Source organism: Phyllopteryx taeniolatus, chromosome 1, assembly GCF_024500385.1.
Source record: "Phyllopteryx taeniolatus isolate TA_2022b chromosome 1, UOR_Ptae_1.2, whole genome shotgun sequence".
In the NCBI taxonomy this organism is placed as follows: Eukaryota; Metazoa; Chordata; class Actinopteri; order Syngnathiformes; family Syngnathidae; genus Phyllopteryx; species Phyllopteryx taeniolatus.
Window position 1 is genome coordinate 12,769,694 of NC_084502.1, and position 16,844 is coordinate 12,786,537.

At 41.9% G+C, this 16,844-nt stretch overlaps 1 protein-coding gene across 2 annotated transcripts; it reads left to right on the forward strand.

Annotated features, from left to right (window-relative positions):
* The first annotated feature begins 48 nt into the window (after positions 1–48).
* Positions 49–16,344, forward strand: ptpn1 (protein tyrosine phosphatase non-receptor type 1). 2 transcript variants are annotated; one of them, XM_061772838.1, is made up of 9 exons: positions 49–189; positions 2,925–3,015; positions 5,385–5,485; positions 7,566–7,664; positions 7,750–7,887; positions 7,988–8,197; positions 9,100–9,261; positions 9,355–9,515; positions 10,671–16,344. In XM_061772838.1, exons 1-9 carry the CDS (start codon positions 133–135, stop codon positions 10,939–10,941), a joined length of 1,290 nt encoding a protein of 429 aa, XP_061628822.1. In that variant the 5' UTR covers positions 49–132; the 3' UTR covers positions 10,942–16,344. The 2 variants fall into 2 exon arrangements, with proteins under 2 accessions (XP_061628822.1, XP_061628830.1); XM_061772846.1 differs by lacking the exon at positions 5,385–5,485 and having other exon boundaries at positions 55–189.
* Positions 16,345–16,844: the final 500 nt, after the last annotated feature.

Here is a 16,844-nt window from a genome sequence, read left to right on the forward strand (position 1 = left end):
ACTAATCCACAGCGGCGGCGTTCTTTGTCCGAAATTTTGGGATACTTTTAGGGGCCAAAAAACATCTCGATCAAAGCGAGGTGAGGTAGTTCACGGCGGGGGAAGGAACGAGCGACAGCTGGACTGTCAGCAATGGAAGCCGAGTTTCGGGAAATCGATGACAACAGGATTTGGAGCGCCATTTACCAGGTGGGTAAAAAGGAGTTTTTCGGTCTCAAAATGTCACTTATAGGACCAATTATAATGGATGTGTAGGAAGTGATGTCCCTATTAGGTTTCGTGTGCTTCACGGTGTTCGGGAAGTCACTATGCACTTTATATTTTACATAATTATGTACCTCCTTTTTTATATATGGTAGAAGTTAACCACGGCTTCTCTTTCGGCGAATAATCCACTTTTGAGTCGTTCCACTATTTTATCGCATTTTTTAAAATGTATTTTTCCTAGACTGAGTACCACCAGTACAAGTACTTAGAAACCGAGTACCGCCTTGACAGACCGATTACGTCTTGCAATTGCGATGAAAGTGTTTTATTTGAATTGAATATTGTTGAAAAACGCGAACTTTGCTTGAACAGTGAACACGTTTCAATAAAAATGTAAACGTGCCGTCAGTCTCAACAGCAGGGGGCACTGTGTTAGAGACGAAGAACAACATAGTCTGGTGGATATAAACAAGTAGGAATACGGATGCCGTGTTACTTCTGCGTGTTAACTACAAAATAAAGTGAGTAAAAAGAAATACAAGACTGCGACTTGAGGATACATAAGTTATAAAATAAAACTATGGCAAGGTAACCGTAGTGATACTTAATCACACAAGGGATTATGGGGAAAAAAAAGAATCATGATAATATAAAATGATATATATTATAAGATTGATATTGAAATCACGATTTATGAACATGGTGATTCATTGCTTTCAAAACTTGGTATTATTCAACTACAATTACTGAACTTTAAATATAATTTAAAAGAACAATCAGAAAATAAATGAGTAACAGGTAAAATAATAATACTACATTAAAATAAAGGGAATGAAAAAACAGTAAATAAAAATAAACACCTGCTGTTCCTGCATGTTGCACCTTAGCCTCTTAGGGGCAGTGTGGTGGAGACATGGACATACACTTACATTAAGATTAAAACGAGTTGGAGAAAGTCGCAATTGAACTTCATTAATATAATTCGTTTTTGCTCCAGATTGGGAAGAATACTTGCCTGTGAGTATTTTTATATTACCTGGCTGTATGTGTTACTACAGCCTCCGTGTCCGAATATTTGTTATTTGAAGGTAAATCCCACCCGTTACTTTGAATGCTATTTTTTCAGCCCATCAAAGGTTTTCAATTGAGTGCTAGCATTAAGATGGCAATGTTTATAAAATGAACTACAGTACGTCTTGTATTTAAATATACAACCTGCATGGGTTTTCTCCGGGTACTCCGGTTTCCTTCCACATCCCTAAAATTGCCTGTAGGTGTGAACGGTTGTTTGTTTATATGTGCCCTGCGATTGGCTGGCGACCAGTTAAGGGTTTACCCTGCCTCTCGCCCGAAGATAGCTGGGATAGACTCCAGCATGCCTGCGACCATAGTGAGGATAAGCGGTACAGAAAATGGATGGATGGGTGGGTTTAGTTTTACAGTAAACTCCAACTGGGGTGTCACTAAACAGCTTAAAAGTCCTGTATTTTGGCTAATTAGACCTGCATAGAGTGACTCTCTAACATGAACTTAGTATAACGGTGTCAATTTCATTTAAAAAAACACCTTGGTTTTTCCAGAAAAGGCCCCACTGACAGCTACTTCTGTTTGACCCAGTTTTGTATCCGCTTTGTCCATATTTGGCTAAGACCACCCCCTTTTGGTTGCCTCCGTGTAGAAAACCCTTGTGAGAGCACGTTTGTTATGTTGACAGCACTGGCTCGGGAGTGGAAAGGGAAGGCGGAGTTAAGACATTGATAAGCTCAAGAAATTCGAAAGACCTGATTTCAGAAAAACATCTAGACCTTAGGAATGCGTGGACGATTTGAATTCATATTTGATGTTTACTGAGGCACCGTAGAGACAGTATCCATCCATTGTATGTACTGCTTTATCCTCACAAGGGTCGCGGGCGTGCTGGAGCCTATCCCAGCTATCTTCGGGCGAGAGGCAGGGTACATCCTGAAGTGGTCGCCAGCGAATTGCAGGGCACATATAAACAACCAACCATTCACACCTACGGGCAATTTAGGCAGGCACAGGGAGAACACGTAAACTCCACACAGGCGGGGTCGGGATTTGAACCCTGGTCCTCAGAACTGTGAGGCAGATGTGCTAACCAGTCGAGCGCCGTGCCAATATTACATCCCAAATACGAGAAAAAGTTGGTTTGGCAAAATATGTCCTCTTTAGAGCCTGCTCAGGGAGGGCAGAATAACATGCATCACCCGCTTTCTTCAAGCAGCACAGGCAGATTCAAGGTGCTTTCCCAACGCAGGAACTTGCATACACACACTACACCATTGGGCACATCATTGTTTTATTCGATTGTTTTTTTAAACATTTGATTCATTGTGTGGCGGGAGCTCGGTTGCCTTAACTGGAGCGGAGCCTTTGGGAGCAGGTGATGGGGCTTACAAACCTCCTTGCTTGCCGGGTGGCGGCGGCCTGAGCGAAGGAATTTGTCCATTTTGCTAAGCATAATTTGCAATCGCCTAAAAGATTTGTCATCCATGTCCTTAAAGTATCCATGCGTAGTATCGGAGCATTCGTACTCGTACCGAGTACTGTACATGTGTACACTATTGGCACGTATGAGCCACACCTCATGATACTGTATGTATCTATGGCATAACATGTAGGTAACAGTGACTAAAAGCATCTCAGAGAGACCATTGTGACCAGCATGTCAAGGTCAAGGTTCCCTTGTCTTCCAGGAGATTCGTCAGCAGTCGTGTGAACTGCCCTGCAAGTTGGCCAAACTACCAGAAAACAAGAGTCGCAACCGCTATCGGGATGTTAGCCCATGTAAGTAGCCTCCCGGTGGTGCCCAGGCCAATTGAACTGTGGCAATGTGTTACTTCTCACAAAAAGTTAGGGTTATTGGGTTTTCTGGTGAAATTTCAGGATGAAATATTTCACAAGGAAATTAATTTGACCTTCTTTTCACATGAATGTCCAACTATTCAACGCAATAGTTGAACACAAAGATACTATTTTGTTGTATGAATGGCAACAGGCGGATGCACGGGTTAATTGTACTTTCTGCCACTTAGTGGAAGAGCATTTATTTGTTCTGCATGTCACAGGCATATCTGGATGAATAATTCTAGATTATTTGTAGTAAAAAAAAAAATACTGCGATCTTTTCAGACCAATTAAGTGAGTCAGAAAAATACTGAGATTAATTAATCGAGAGACGCTTCAACACGCAACAAGACAATGACCCGAAACACACTGCCAACACCACTAAGGACTTCATCAGGGGGAAAAAGTGGAAGGTCTTAGACTGGTCAAGTCAATCACCGGACCTTAACCCTATAGAGCTTGCATTTGACCTCCTGAAGAGCAGACTGAAGGGAGAAACCCCCAGAAACAAACAAGAACTGAAAGAGGCTGCAGTAAAGGCCTGGAAAAGCATTTCAAATGAAGAATGGAACAGTCTGTTGAAGTCAATGCGTCGCAGGCTTGATGCACTTACTCCAAGTATGGGGTTATGCCACTAAATAAACATCACTTTAAGTTCATTTAATAGTGTCTGTTCCAATTCTTTTGCTCACTTAAAAAGTGGGTGGCTTCAAACAAAAGGTGTTCTGTCCTGAGTTGAGGAACACATCAAGATGTTAATACCATGAAATGAAAGCTGGAATTCTGGAATTTTGTCTCTTTTTCTCTGAAACCCAAATGTATTCAGTATAAAAAACCAAAAGAATTGACCTTGCCGTTCCAATACTTTTGGAGGGGACTGTATTTCATCACATTGCAGTGCACACTTGCTCTGAATGTCCATTATTCATCAGTATTTGCCATCTACTGAAGTTGTTACAGTAGTGCATTATGTACTGATTTGAGTTTGAAACAACTATTAAAGCTTTTCTCTAGGGCTGCACAATTATGGCCAAAATAATCACGATTACTTTGATCAGTGTTTTAATCGGGATTATTCCTCATGTTGGGTCATTATTTTTATTGCACCACTACAAACAATATGTAACAGTTTTCAGTTCAGAATGAATCTTTAAATAAGAATATATGATAGATGGTAATTAAAAAAAATAAATGTACCCCCCAAAAAACCCTCTACTTTAGAGCAAGGGCCAACTGAATAAAGGTGCTATTACAAAGTGCAATCATTTATTGCAGCTTAATGGAAGCAAATGTAGTTAATGTATAGAAGGCAATATAATATTAGGCTGCAAGCACCGACTTTTCATTTCTTTTCAAATCTCCGTCATCAATATAATGAATTGTCAAGGATGGTACGTCTTCGTTGTTCTGCTGGACAACTGGTCAGTCATACACGGTCGCAAACTGCAAAGAACTCAGTAGTTGGGATTTCCTTCCTTCTCTATCCCACAGCTCGTGACCATAGGTGAGGGTAGGAACGTAGATCGACCGGTACGTTGAGAGTTTTGTCTTTTGGCTTAGCTCCTTGTTTACCATAACGGACCGCTGCAGATGCTGCGCCGATCCACCTGCCGGTCTCCCGTTCCATTCTTCCCTCACTCGTGAACCCCAGACCCTAAGATACTTGAACTCCTCCACTTGGGGCAGGAGCTCGTGTCTCAGATTTGCTGATTTGAATCCCAGCATCTTCACACTGTGCTGCGAACCACTCCAGTGAGAGTTGGAGGTCATGGCTTAATGAAGCCAGCAGAACCACATCATCTGCAAAAAGTAGAGATGCAATACTGAGGCCACCAAACCGGACCCCCTCTAAGCCCTCGGCCGCACCTAGAAATTACGTCCATAAAAGTTGCGAACAGAATCGGTGACAAACGGCAGCCTTGGCGGAGTCCAAGCCTCACTGGAAAGGAGTCCGGCTTACTGCCTGCAATGCGGACCAAACTCTGACACCGGTCGTACGGGGACCAAACACCCCGTATCAGTGGGTTCGGTACCCCATACTCCCGAAGCTCCCCCACAGGACCCCCCGAGGGACACGGTCGAACGCCTTCTCCAAGTCCACAAAACACATGAACTCCCATGTACCCTCGAGGACCCTACCGAGGGTGTAGAGCTGGTCCGCTGTTCCACGGCCAGGACCAAAACTACACCGAATTTGAGATTTGACTTCCCGACGGACCCGCCTCTCGATCGTGGCAGCCAAAATTGTGATGACGATTCAAATGTGATTCATTGTCGAGCCCTGGGTTTATCAGTCTTTTTCTCCCCAGTTGACCACAGTAGAATATGCCTGCAACAGAGTGCCAACGACTACATTAATGCCAGCCTAATAACAGTTGAAGAGGCGCAGAGGAACTATATCCTTACTCAGGTAAACATCTTTCTGGAATAATCCTGCATCTTTATGCTACTAACTGTTTGTATATAATGGAAGAAGACAAATGTACTTACTAGATGTAAGTAATTCAAGCCCTCTTTGATTTTTTTTTTTAATTAGTGTCTTTGCAAAGACCGAGTTTTGCTACCATCCTTTATAGCTGTATCAATAATCCCAAAATTACTTCTGACCCATGGTTCCATACAAGGTTAGATTTTTGTTTTTGTATACGTTAATATAATAATGCAATATTTGTATCAATAAATTAATATAATGTACTGTTACTATAAATTAAACATGAATATGTTACTTATGGCGGCACGGCGAACGACTGGTTAGCACATCCGCTTCACAGTTCTCCCCGGCCCCCCGCCTGTGTGGAGTTTGCATGTTCTCCCCGTCCGTGCCTGCGTGGGTTTTCTCCGGCTACTCCGCTTTCCTCCCACATCCCAAAAACTTGATTGAAGACTCTAAATTGCCCGTAGGTGTGAATGTGAGGATGAATGGTTGTTTATGTGTGCCTTGCGATTGGCTGGCGACCAGTTCCGGGCGCGAGGCGAGGTACACCCTAAGATAGCTGGGATAGGCTCCAGCACACCTGCGACCCTAGTGAAAATAAGCGGTAAAGAAAATGGATGGATATGTTACTTATATTTATAATATGATATGTATACCACACACACAATTTGTTTATACGTTTGTTAAAGGAGACTGACTGTGTTTTATTTTGTGCCCGACGTAAATATATTTCACACGTTGGACGTGATTTGGCAACTTCCCAATTTTGGGTGAAGCACTTACGGCAAATAGTCTGGCTCTTGGCGTCTGCACAATTTTCATCTGTTCTCGAGCGGCTATCCCAAATGCTCCCATAATGCTGACATAAATGAGCCTGGAAGGTCTTTCATTTTTGTTTTTGTAGTACCATCCAAATCCACCTTGTTTAGCCTTAGCATTTGCGCTAGCCACAGTTTTGCTCACTCTGGTCAAATGACCATGACTTGCAGTTGGAGGAGGCTTGCTGAAGACATTGCTTCATTCTAGGCTTCCGTTTTTTTAAATAACCTTAATATGATGATGGTGATGATAGTGAATTTAAAGTTTGATAGCGCTGTGACCTCATATGGCTGTATTTGGATCGGAGGCACAAACTTTACGAGTTGGACGTGTTGGGGTTCTGGCATTTCAAAGGCGACAAAGATTTCTTAAAGCAGTGGTTGTCAAACATTTTACACCATGTACCACCTAAAATGAAAGTACAGTAATGTAATAGGGCCAAGTGTTCATCAAAAACAACAAATAGGTTTTATTCCTGAAATGTATATTATTGTTGTGAACATTACCACTGTGCTTAATTCGAGGAAAATACAATATACTACTTAAAAGATTAATTTCACATGAAAATTGAATGAAAACTGTACTTGAATATATATATATATATATATATTGTAAATGGACTTAACAGTTAAATACAACTGAACTGTACTTCTAAAAATGTACTGTACTGAAAAGTACAACAACAAAAAAATGTACATCAAAAATATTCAAACAGGTTTCATGCATCGCTACATGCTTCATTCTGTTTATTTCAATTGAATGTTTTAAATGTTGTGAGTTTTATTGAATTCAGTGATTCGTTCGCATACTACTAGCCAACAAGTGGTACTTGTACCACACTTTGCAAATTATTGATATACTTATTTCAATACAGCCCTACCCTCCGCGAATTGGACTTTTTTTAGATGTGCATTTCTAGGTCTTGAAAAATCACAGCTAACTCTTGTCAAATGGAGAAGTGTTACAGAAAATGGGTGGATGGATTTGTTTTTCATTCTAATACTGTTGCGATTCATTATAAAGCCTCTCTTTCATTTGAATTTACACAAACCCAGTTCCAAAAGTTCCCCTCATTTGATTCTTTTGTTACGGGTTTGGAACATGTTTGCATGATGACACATGACGCCCAACCTTTTTTTTAGTGCGTCTGCAGGAACTCTTGAAGGTGAAGATGTTGAAGGGGGTGCTTCAAAAGTTTGGGAAAGGCTGTGCTCTAACTCTGTCACTCTTGTTTTAGGGACCTTTACCCAACACGTGTGGCCACTTCTGGGAGATGGTGTGGGAGCAGCAGAGCTACGGTGTGGTGATGCTGAACAGAGTGATTGAGAAAGGATCTGTAAGCAGCAGCTTCCATTACTTCTGTTCCTTCCTCACTCCCGATTTTTTCCCCCAAAAGTCATTTGACCCATGGTCGATCGTAGGTCAAGTGTGCGCAGTATTGGCCGCACAGAGAAGAGAGGGATGCCGTCTTTGAGGATACCAACTTCAAGCTCACCTTTGTTTCCGAAGACATCAAATCCTATTACACGGTCCGTCATCTCGAGCTGGCAAATCTTTCTGTAAGTTCTGCGCGACCAGATGTTATTGGAAGTGGGATGTTTGTCCATTTATTGAAATGGATTTATTTGACAAACTTTATGTGACATTTCCCCTCTGCAGACACTAGAGACACGTGAAATTTTACATTTTCACTACACCACCTGGCCTGACTTTGGTGTGCCAGAGTCTCCAGCTTCCTTCCTTAATTTCTTGTTCAAAGTGCGGGAGGCGGGTTGTATGAATTCCAACCCGGGGCCAGTGGTGGTGCACTGCAGTGCTGGCATCGGACGCTCTGGAACCTTTTGCCTGGTGGACACCTGCCTTTTACTGGTTTGTACAGAGCTAATACAAATCCAGACATTCGTGTTTTAACTGAACAACGCAAAACCTTCATTGGATTTGAAAGAAGTACAGCGGCGCAGTAACATATGAGCGAGCCGAGCCGACTGAGCAGCCATTCGAGATGAAAGCCATCTTTTGGCCAATATTTTCTTGCCTTGACTTGCAAGTGACCATTTGAGATCAGAGTGCTGTAAGGTGGCAGCAAAGTCAACTCACTCCAGGATGAGAAGCGCTTTATCAGCGAGTGAAGAATTCTTCGCAAAAAAGAGTCTTCAATCTGTTTAGTGGCACTCCCAGTGAAACGAAGCATAAAACAAAGAGAATTACAACAACTTGGCCCCCGCTAGATTCATGCTAACACATCATAGAAAATCCCGTAGACGGAGTTATGATTAGCGTCTATAGTCGCGGTGTTTTAACCCTTGAAGTGACACTTATTTAAAAACAAACAGTTGAGCAACACATGTAGACAGACAATATTCACAGGCGTGTTCTTTCTCCTCTGTGAAAAGCGACCGTTATCGTGCCTTACCGAGTCGCTGAGCGTAGTCACTCTTCTTCGTTTGTCCGTAGGACTGTATTACGCTGCCCCCCAGTGGCCAACGCGGTACACCAGAAGCACCAGCACAAAGTATTGACTTGAAGCATGAAATCGTGATTCACATACTCATTATTAATTATTGACGTTCTACTCGATTGTTATTACTCTGTATTTATAACGTACAATATGATAGCGTGTCATTTTCCTTCATAAAGAAACACTGCTTTTTTGGCGAGACAAAATGGCCCTTCCAAACTTTTATGTCAAGGAACTACTGTATTATGAATAATTTCTCTTCTATTAGTAGTTACTTTGAATTTTGTGACTTAATTATGTTTTTTCCCCGTAGATGTCTCTCCGCAAGGACCCGTCGTCAGTGCGTATCCGTGACGTTCTACTGGAGATGCGACGTCATCGCATGGGTTTGATTCAGACTGCAGATCAACTTCGCTTCTCCTACCTTGCTGTTATTGAAGGTGCTAAATACCTTCAGGGAGATTTGTCACTGCAGGCAAGTGCTTTTACAGCGTTTTGGAGGAACACGCAGGCATCTTCATTTGGTGAGTATTGCAAATATTCACTTGTATTTTGTGTCTCCTACTAGGAATCATGGAGGGAGTTCTCCAATGGGGAAGATGATCCCCCTGAATTCACCCCTCCGCCTCCCCTCCCCCCTCCAAGAGACCCTCAAAATGGCAAAGTTGAGCCAGTGTTTTTTCCCAAGAATGAGGAGATTGTCCGGCCAGTTGAAATCCACAGTCTGGGGTAATCATTCTGCTTGAATCGAAGTGACTGATAATAGGAATTGTTCTTGGGGGGGACTGGGCAACGGTAAACATCCCATTTCTATCAAGCCAAACTCAATATTTAGTATATCGGTTGCTTAGAAATGCCCGAAACAACGTCATTGATACTGTAAACAGGAAGCGGGTAGGATCACGCGTTGTAACGTGAGTCAGGAGGAAAGTTTTAGGAGTTTTTAGTTCTTTTTTTAAGGAACTTAACAAAATGCCTGCAGACCTGCTCACAGGTCTGTGAACATAGTAGCCCCTTTCCAATGATGCCAGTAACGCGTTACTTAGTGACTCGAATAATATGTCTACTTCTTTCGGTAACAAGTCATCTGTGTTACTATTTCCAAACTGATAAGACAAAAGTTATTTATCCTAGTCATCTGTGCGTTACTACTGTGGCGAGGATGAGCCTCCTAAGAAGAGTCGAGGCACTTCAGAATACTTTGCGCAATCGACAGAGAGTCACTGTCGCAACTAACCCCCACAGTAAGTCAAGTTTATTTGTATGGACCTGAATCACAAAAGAGGCTCTCAAAGGGGGGGCTTCACAGGCCCAGTTGGCAAAGATAGATGACATCCCCTAATCTAGCCCCCCAAAAATCAAAACTCCCGTTTGTGGGGGGAAAAAGGAAAGGGAGCGCAGATTCCCCCGTTTAGTAACACAATGGAAATGAGCGGAAGGTGACTGACTACCTCAAGCACACGCTGCAGTCTCAGAGTGAAACAAAAAGAAAATAAACCAGCACCACAAATACAACCAGACAAGACAGGTAAATTACACACACATTCTTATACAACAGTAGCCATGTCATTTTCTGTGTAGCAAAGAATATCCGTAAGTCGGCTCATGTGCTATTGTCTCCACTGATGTAGGCACCAGTCTCTTGGATAATGGGCCTTAGGCAGCTGCTGAATGTCACTCACAAAGTAACTTTAATCTCATTTATTGACTTTTAAAATCAAGTTCTTTTTTGTCACCCTGACGCTTCTAAAAATGTCTGGTAGAAGAGATCAGCTCCGCTACCAATTGTTATGTAACGCAGAGGGTCAAAATCACTTTAAAAATCCAACATTGTCGTTCTCAAGTGGCCACTAAGAAGATAGAAACTCATCTAATCTCATGCAGGTCCTCTCAAGACTCACAGCTGCGAAGAAGAACCACGGTTGCCTCCCAGCCGCCTCCTGATGACAGCACTCAGCTCGATGATCACGTGGGAGTCCAAGGTCCGAGCCAGCTGCAGCACGACACGGAGCAGCGTCGAGCGGCGGACGCCATTCAGCAGTTTGTGGAAACCTCTGCGGAGCCTGACAATTGGTCTCCCTTCCTCGCCAACGTGTGCCTGTGCACGGCGCTGGTGCTCAGCGCTTACGTCTGCTATCGAGTCTTTTACCACTGATGTCTGCTCTCCTTTCCCTCCACTAACTGTCCGGGCCAAATGTTCTTTTAGCCTTTTCAAGGTATCGCGTCCCCGAGTCGTACGTCAACTTAAACAAACAAAGCGTTTTAGAAATCGCGAGATAAGAGGCTATATTTATGGGACCGTGCACATATTTCTTACAGCGTGGTGCTTGTGAATATGCAGAGTGAGTTTGAAAGCTTCTCGATCATCATAAAATGAAACGGAAACAAATGATGCCAACACAGGCGTCCTCTCCCACCATTTATACAGACAGCTGCAGTGCAGTGAAAAAGTATTGGCAGGTTTTTGCATGTTTTCCCCACCTGAATGTTTAAGATCATCAAACAAATGTAAATGTCAGATACATTGAACCCAAGTGAACTTCAAATGTTGTTTTTAAATGGTGAGGGAAAAAGATGTCAAAGAATGACCTGGCTCTATTTGAAAAAGTAAACCCTAAGAACTGGTTGGGCCATCCTCAGCAGCGGCAACCACTGAAATCAAGCGTTTTCGTTCACTGGCCATGAGTCTTTCACATCTCTGTGGAGCTACTTTGGCCCACAGAATTGTTTGAATTTGAGCATGAACGGCCTTTTTAAGGTCACGCCGCTGCATTTCAATCGGATTCAAGTGTGGCCACTCCAAAACCTTCATTTCGGTTGACCCGCTGGTGTGTTCCGGATCGTTATCCTGCTGCAGAACCAAAGTGTGTTTCAGTTTGAGGTCACAAACTGACGGCTGAACATTCTCTGACAGAGTTGTTGTGTTCAAGACCAGAATTCATGGTTCCATCAATCACAGCAAGTTGTCCAGGTCCTAAAGGAGCAAAGTAGCCTAAAACCATCACTCTAGCGCCACCATGTTTGACTGTTGACATGACTGTTGATATTCTTTTTCTGAAATGCCGTGCTACATTTACGCTAGCTGTAACAAGGCACACACCTTCCAAAAAGCTCGACTTTATTAATCATGAAATCATTCAGATGTTTTTTTTTTTTTGCAAAAGTAAGACGTGACTTTGTTCTTTTTGCTCAGCAGTGGTTTTCTGCCACGGATGCCATTTTTGCCCAGGCTCTTCCATATTGTTGTCACGAACACAATACTTAACTTTGAGTGAGGCAAGGGAGCCCTGCAATTCTTTTGTAGTTGTCCTGAGTTCGCTGGAATCCTAAAGCTTTACAAATGGCTTTGGAACGCTTTCCAGACTGATATATGTCAATATTCTGGAATTTCTTTGGATCGGGTTATTTTGCTGCAGCTTTTTGCGATCTTTTGTCTGACTTGATTTTGTCAGGACAGATTCAGTGGTTTCTTGACTGACCGGGTCTGGAGGTCATCAGGCTCAGGTGTGATCGCTGAAAATTAACCCAAAATTGTGATTAGCCACGGGGGGTAATTACAGGGCCAGGTAACTTTGAATAGTTATTTTTCCTAAATAAATGAAATTACCGTTTAAAAACAGCATTTTAAGGTCACTTGGGTTATACTTGTCTGATATTTACATTTGTTCGGTGATATTAAACAAAGTGGAGAAACTGCATAAATACAAGAATTTGAGAAGGGGGCCAATACTTTTTCACGGTACTGTATTTCTCTCTCTCTCTCTCTCTCTCTATATATATATGTATATTGGAACAACAAATAATGCAATATTTGAGCTACAAAATTCATACATCAACTATTGTAGAAAATAATTATCTTTACATGACTGAGTAATAACTCCACTGACTGACCGCTCCACTTTGTGACGCTTCAAACTAGGGCTGCAGCTCGGAGTTATTTTAATAATAGATTCATCTGTAAAAAAAAAAAAAAAAATTCGATTAATCGATGAATCGGATTGTTTTTTTTTTTTTATAAAAACATTTTTGAAATTTCCATCCCTTTGAAATAATTTCAAATTGACAGTGTAGAAAATGCACGAAGAAACGGATTGGTATTCAGTTACTGGTTTTGTCCGTAACACATCAGAAAACGGACAAAATGTTGATCATTTTCCAAATTTAAAACTAAAGGTTTGATTTTGATTTAACACAAAGATAATCAGTCTTCGGGTATGGATTTGGACAAGTTTAAGTTAAAAAAAAGTCTCTAAAGGATGAATTGATTCTGAAAATTGGTCTTGATTAATTTGATAATCGATTAGTTGTTGATTAATCCTAATTGTCACACCTGTACTTCAAACGTGCCGTACGCTGCACGTGCTGTTGTACTAAAAGTAGCCTGCTGGGCAATACATTAGGGTCCTATACATCTAGCCACGCTAATCTACAAAGGATGAGAAGAAGCTAGAACTAGAAGACGGAAATGAAAATGATGAGGTTTGACAAAGGTCAACACTTATGGGTGGTGAGTAAAGGGTATATCAGCTGTTGTCTGAGGTTAACTGGGTTTGGATGTCATCTGCGTAGCAATTGTATCATTTCAATTACGTAGGGATTTTCTATTGCCTCACCTTATGTATGAAGGAGTGTTTATCAGGCGACACTGGAAAAAAAAGACGACCGTATTTTCACGACCATAAGGCGCACTTAAAAGTCTTCAATTTTCTCCAAAACGGACGGCGGCGCGCCTCATGTGTGACTTTGATGAGCGCTCCGCTCGGCCGGGCTAAGGTATCCGCTTTGACTGTTGTCCGAGCTTTCGCGAAAAGCCGGCATCATTGCTGAACTGCCCCCCGGCAACGAGACTGACTCTGACAATGTTTGTGGATGAGGATTGATCCGAAAATAACTACATAAGTACATTGTTAAATACTTCAATAAAGTACAACCCAACTCAGTTTTAAACACATTGTTTTAGCGTGCATGCATGCATGCATGCTAGCGTGCGCCTTATGTATGTTCAATACAGAAATAGACCCCGTAACCGAGACTGCGCCCTGCGGTCGTGAAAATACGGTGCGTGAATAAAGTCGTTTGGGGACAAATATGACTTTATTCTCTCTTCCTTTTCGTGTGGCCCTCCCTCTTTTGTACTCCTGATCAAAACCCAGTCCACTGCGACGTCTCAGTGGCAACATCCTCCTTTTGAGGTGACGTCGGAAGAGCCCTCGGAGGATCTTGAAGGCAGAAACGTGCTTTATAAATGCAGCCCATTCACCACAACAGGTCCCGTCACAAGTCTTGCCCTTATTTCGCTTTTCTTCATCTGCATAAACCGCGCGATCAGAATCAAGTGACACATTGCTCGAAAACAAGCCAGACGGGACGGAGTTGCGGCCGTAAGATGGAGCGAGTGAAGGTGGGAGGGCAGCGCCACTGTGCCCACGAGATGAGAGAGCTGAATTCTGGGGTCACTGATCTGTCCATGTCCTCTCCCCGTTAGTGGCCCATGACTGGCTGTTGCAGTGTGCAGGTACAGCTCAATCAATTCGAATGTAGGAGAAAAGCCCTTTTGATTTCAGAGGGCAAATTCCTGCCTAATTTCTACATTCAAAATCATTTTCATGGTTTCGTCATTGTTTGTTACGCAATATTCAAGTTTCTCGAGATGGTGACTTTTGGGTTTTGGTTTGCCGTAAGCTATAATCATCCAAATTATACATCAATATTTCACTCTGTGTGTAGTGCATCTCTGAGTTTCACTTTTTGAATTGACCAATCGAACTAAACCAAGGTTTTGACCCTATTTATTGAGATGTACCTGTACGTGCGAGTGTGTAGTTATTGAGCCTTCTACTCACGATTGAGTGACATCATCTGAAGAAATATGACTGTACCCTTTATACTAGACCGTGTCAAGTGAATTCCAAGATTTGTTTCTAAATGATACATTTGAAGATAATGGCTGAAAACGTGCAGACTGGTACTAATTGAGAGGGGGAAAAAAGCTCAATAAATAACTAGCGGCCTTGATTCAACCTTTGCGGATTACCGTGACGTCTTCCAGTCTACGCAGGAAAAACCATTTTTGCTGCAATTGTAATTGTATCAGTAAGTTAAAAAAAGACTATTTAGGCTATTTGCAAAGAAACTATTTACAACGAGATAAGCAAAAAGACTTTCCTCCACTTTCTGCTCCTTATCAACATCCTATTAATAATGTTGAAAAATGTCATCTTGAAGTGAAATGTTTTCGGTCTGAATGTGGAGTTCAACACGATGCCGTCCAGATCTATTCTAGTGGAGGCCCATCCCCAAATGTTCTTTATCACTCTTTAACAGAAAGCTGTGATGTAGAACAATATAGAATTGCTTGCTAGATTGTTCTTACCAGGTTGAATAAATTAAAGGTCAAGAAAGTGGCCCTTGAATCCTGGGATTTTTCTGTATTCGGCCCTCGGAAGAAGACGTTTTGTCCGTGTCGTATCGGCGGTACTGGTGTTTGATTGAGAGTTGAGCGGGGCATGTTTTCGGCGCACTCAGCGGAGCCCGCATAATCCTTCCCATTAAATCCCCGTTTTATATACTTGGCCAATTTTGTAATCATAAAAACATTTCAGGGTTGTTAGCAACATTTGTCTGTTGTGTGTCAAATTGGTGACATTTTCACTTTACGGGGACTTGAAAGGAAAACTAATGTGAACCATGGTTCTTTATTCCTGCTGCATATTCCCTCAACAATGCAAATATTTCTATTGGAGGGCAAAGTATTCGTTTTATCGTGTAACTTTGGTCAAGTAATTGGCTGGCGACCAGTCCAGGATATACCTCGCCTCTCGCTCAAAGCGAGCTGGGATCGACTCCGGCTCACCTGTGACCCGAATGAGGGCAAGAGCTATAAAAAAAAAAAAAAAATGGATGTATGAGTGCGGCTGTCGCAGTGGGGGCAGAGCCCACTATTAGCCAGCAATACAAACACATCCTATTCTGTCGCCAGGGATGAAGAACAACACCAGCACAGGGAGAGAAACAAATACACTGTAGTAGTAGTAAGACTGCATCGCCCCGAGCTGGAATGATTATGTTGACTTTTAGCACGCTGCGTTTGCGAATCAACTGGTGTGTTCGAAAGTGACATTAGTGATGCTGCTAGCATTCAACAAAAGGAGTCAGACAAATGTATACTTGTCCGATGAATGGATAAACTCTTACTCTTTCTCTCTCTCTCTCTCTCTCTCTCTCTCTATATATATATATATTCCAAATCAGGTTTTATTGTGCTGACTTAGTTTTGGTTGTGCTTGATCAAGGGATTCAACCTCAGCACCTCAAGTTCTCCAGTTTCCTATGATGAGCTTAAAATGTGTATTTTTTTATTTACATTTGTTTGCCTTTTCAAATAAAGAAATATACTACATAATGTGTTTCCTTTATGCATCTATGTCATCTTTCACAAAAGAAATACTTTTTCGTGAAAACAATTTGAATGAAAAGGTGCAAAGTAATTTTACTGCCTCTTTTTACATTTGGATGTCCCTTGTCGCATCTCTAAATAAATTGACCATTATCATCTCAATGGTTTCTAGCTTTTGTTGCAGACCACTATATAACCATTTCATAATGTATACCGACATGTATTGTTTTACCACAATACTTAACTACTGTATATTTATCATTTATAATGTTCCTGTGGATGAAATACCGAAGCTTGCAGTCTTTGTCACCAAAATGTACATGAGCAATGTACAGCCCCAATTCCAATGAAGTCGGGACGGAATACAATGATTTGCAAATGATGTTCCACCCATGTTTCATTCAATACACTACAAAGACAAGATATTGAACGCTCAAACTGATCAACTTGATTGTTTTGAGCAAATAATCATGAACTTAGAATTTGATGGCTGCAACACGTTCCAAATAAGCTGGGACAGGCTCACGTTTACCGCTGTGTGACATCACCGTTGAACTACTACCCGCATTCGATAAATGTTTGGGAACTGAGGACACTCATTGTTGAAGCTTTGTAGGTGGAATTCTTTCCCATTCTTGCTTGATGTATAGCTCAGCCGTTCA

Coding starts and splice junctions, on each gene's coding strand:
- ptpn1 (XM_061772838.1), top strand. CDS start 133: ATGGAAGCCGAGTTTCGGGAAATCGATGACAACAGGATTTGGAGCGCC. Junction 5,486..7,565: donor GGAACTATATCCTTACTCAG/GTAAACATCTTT, acceptor CTCTTGTTTTAG/GGACCTTTACCCAACACGTG. Junction 9,262..9,354: donor AGGGAGATTTGTCACTGCAG/GCAAGTGCTTTT, acceptor GTCTCCTACTAG/GAATCATGGAGGGAGTTCTC.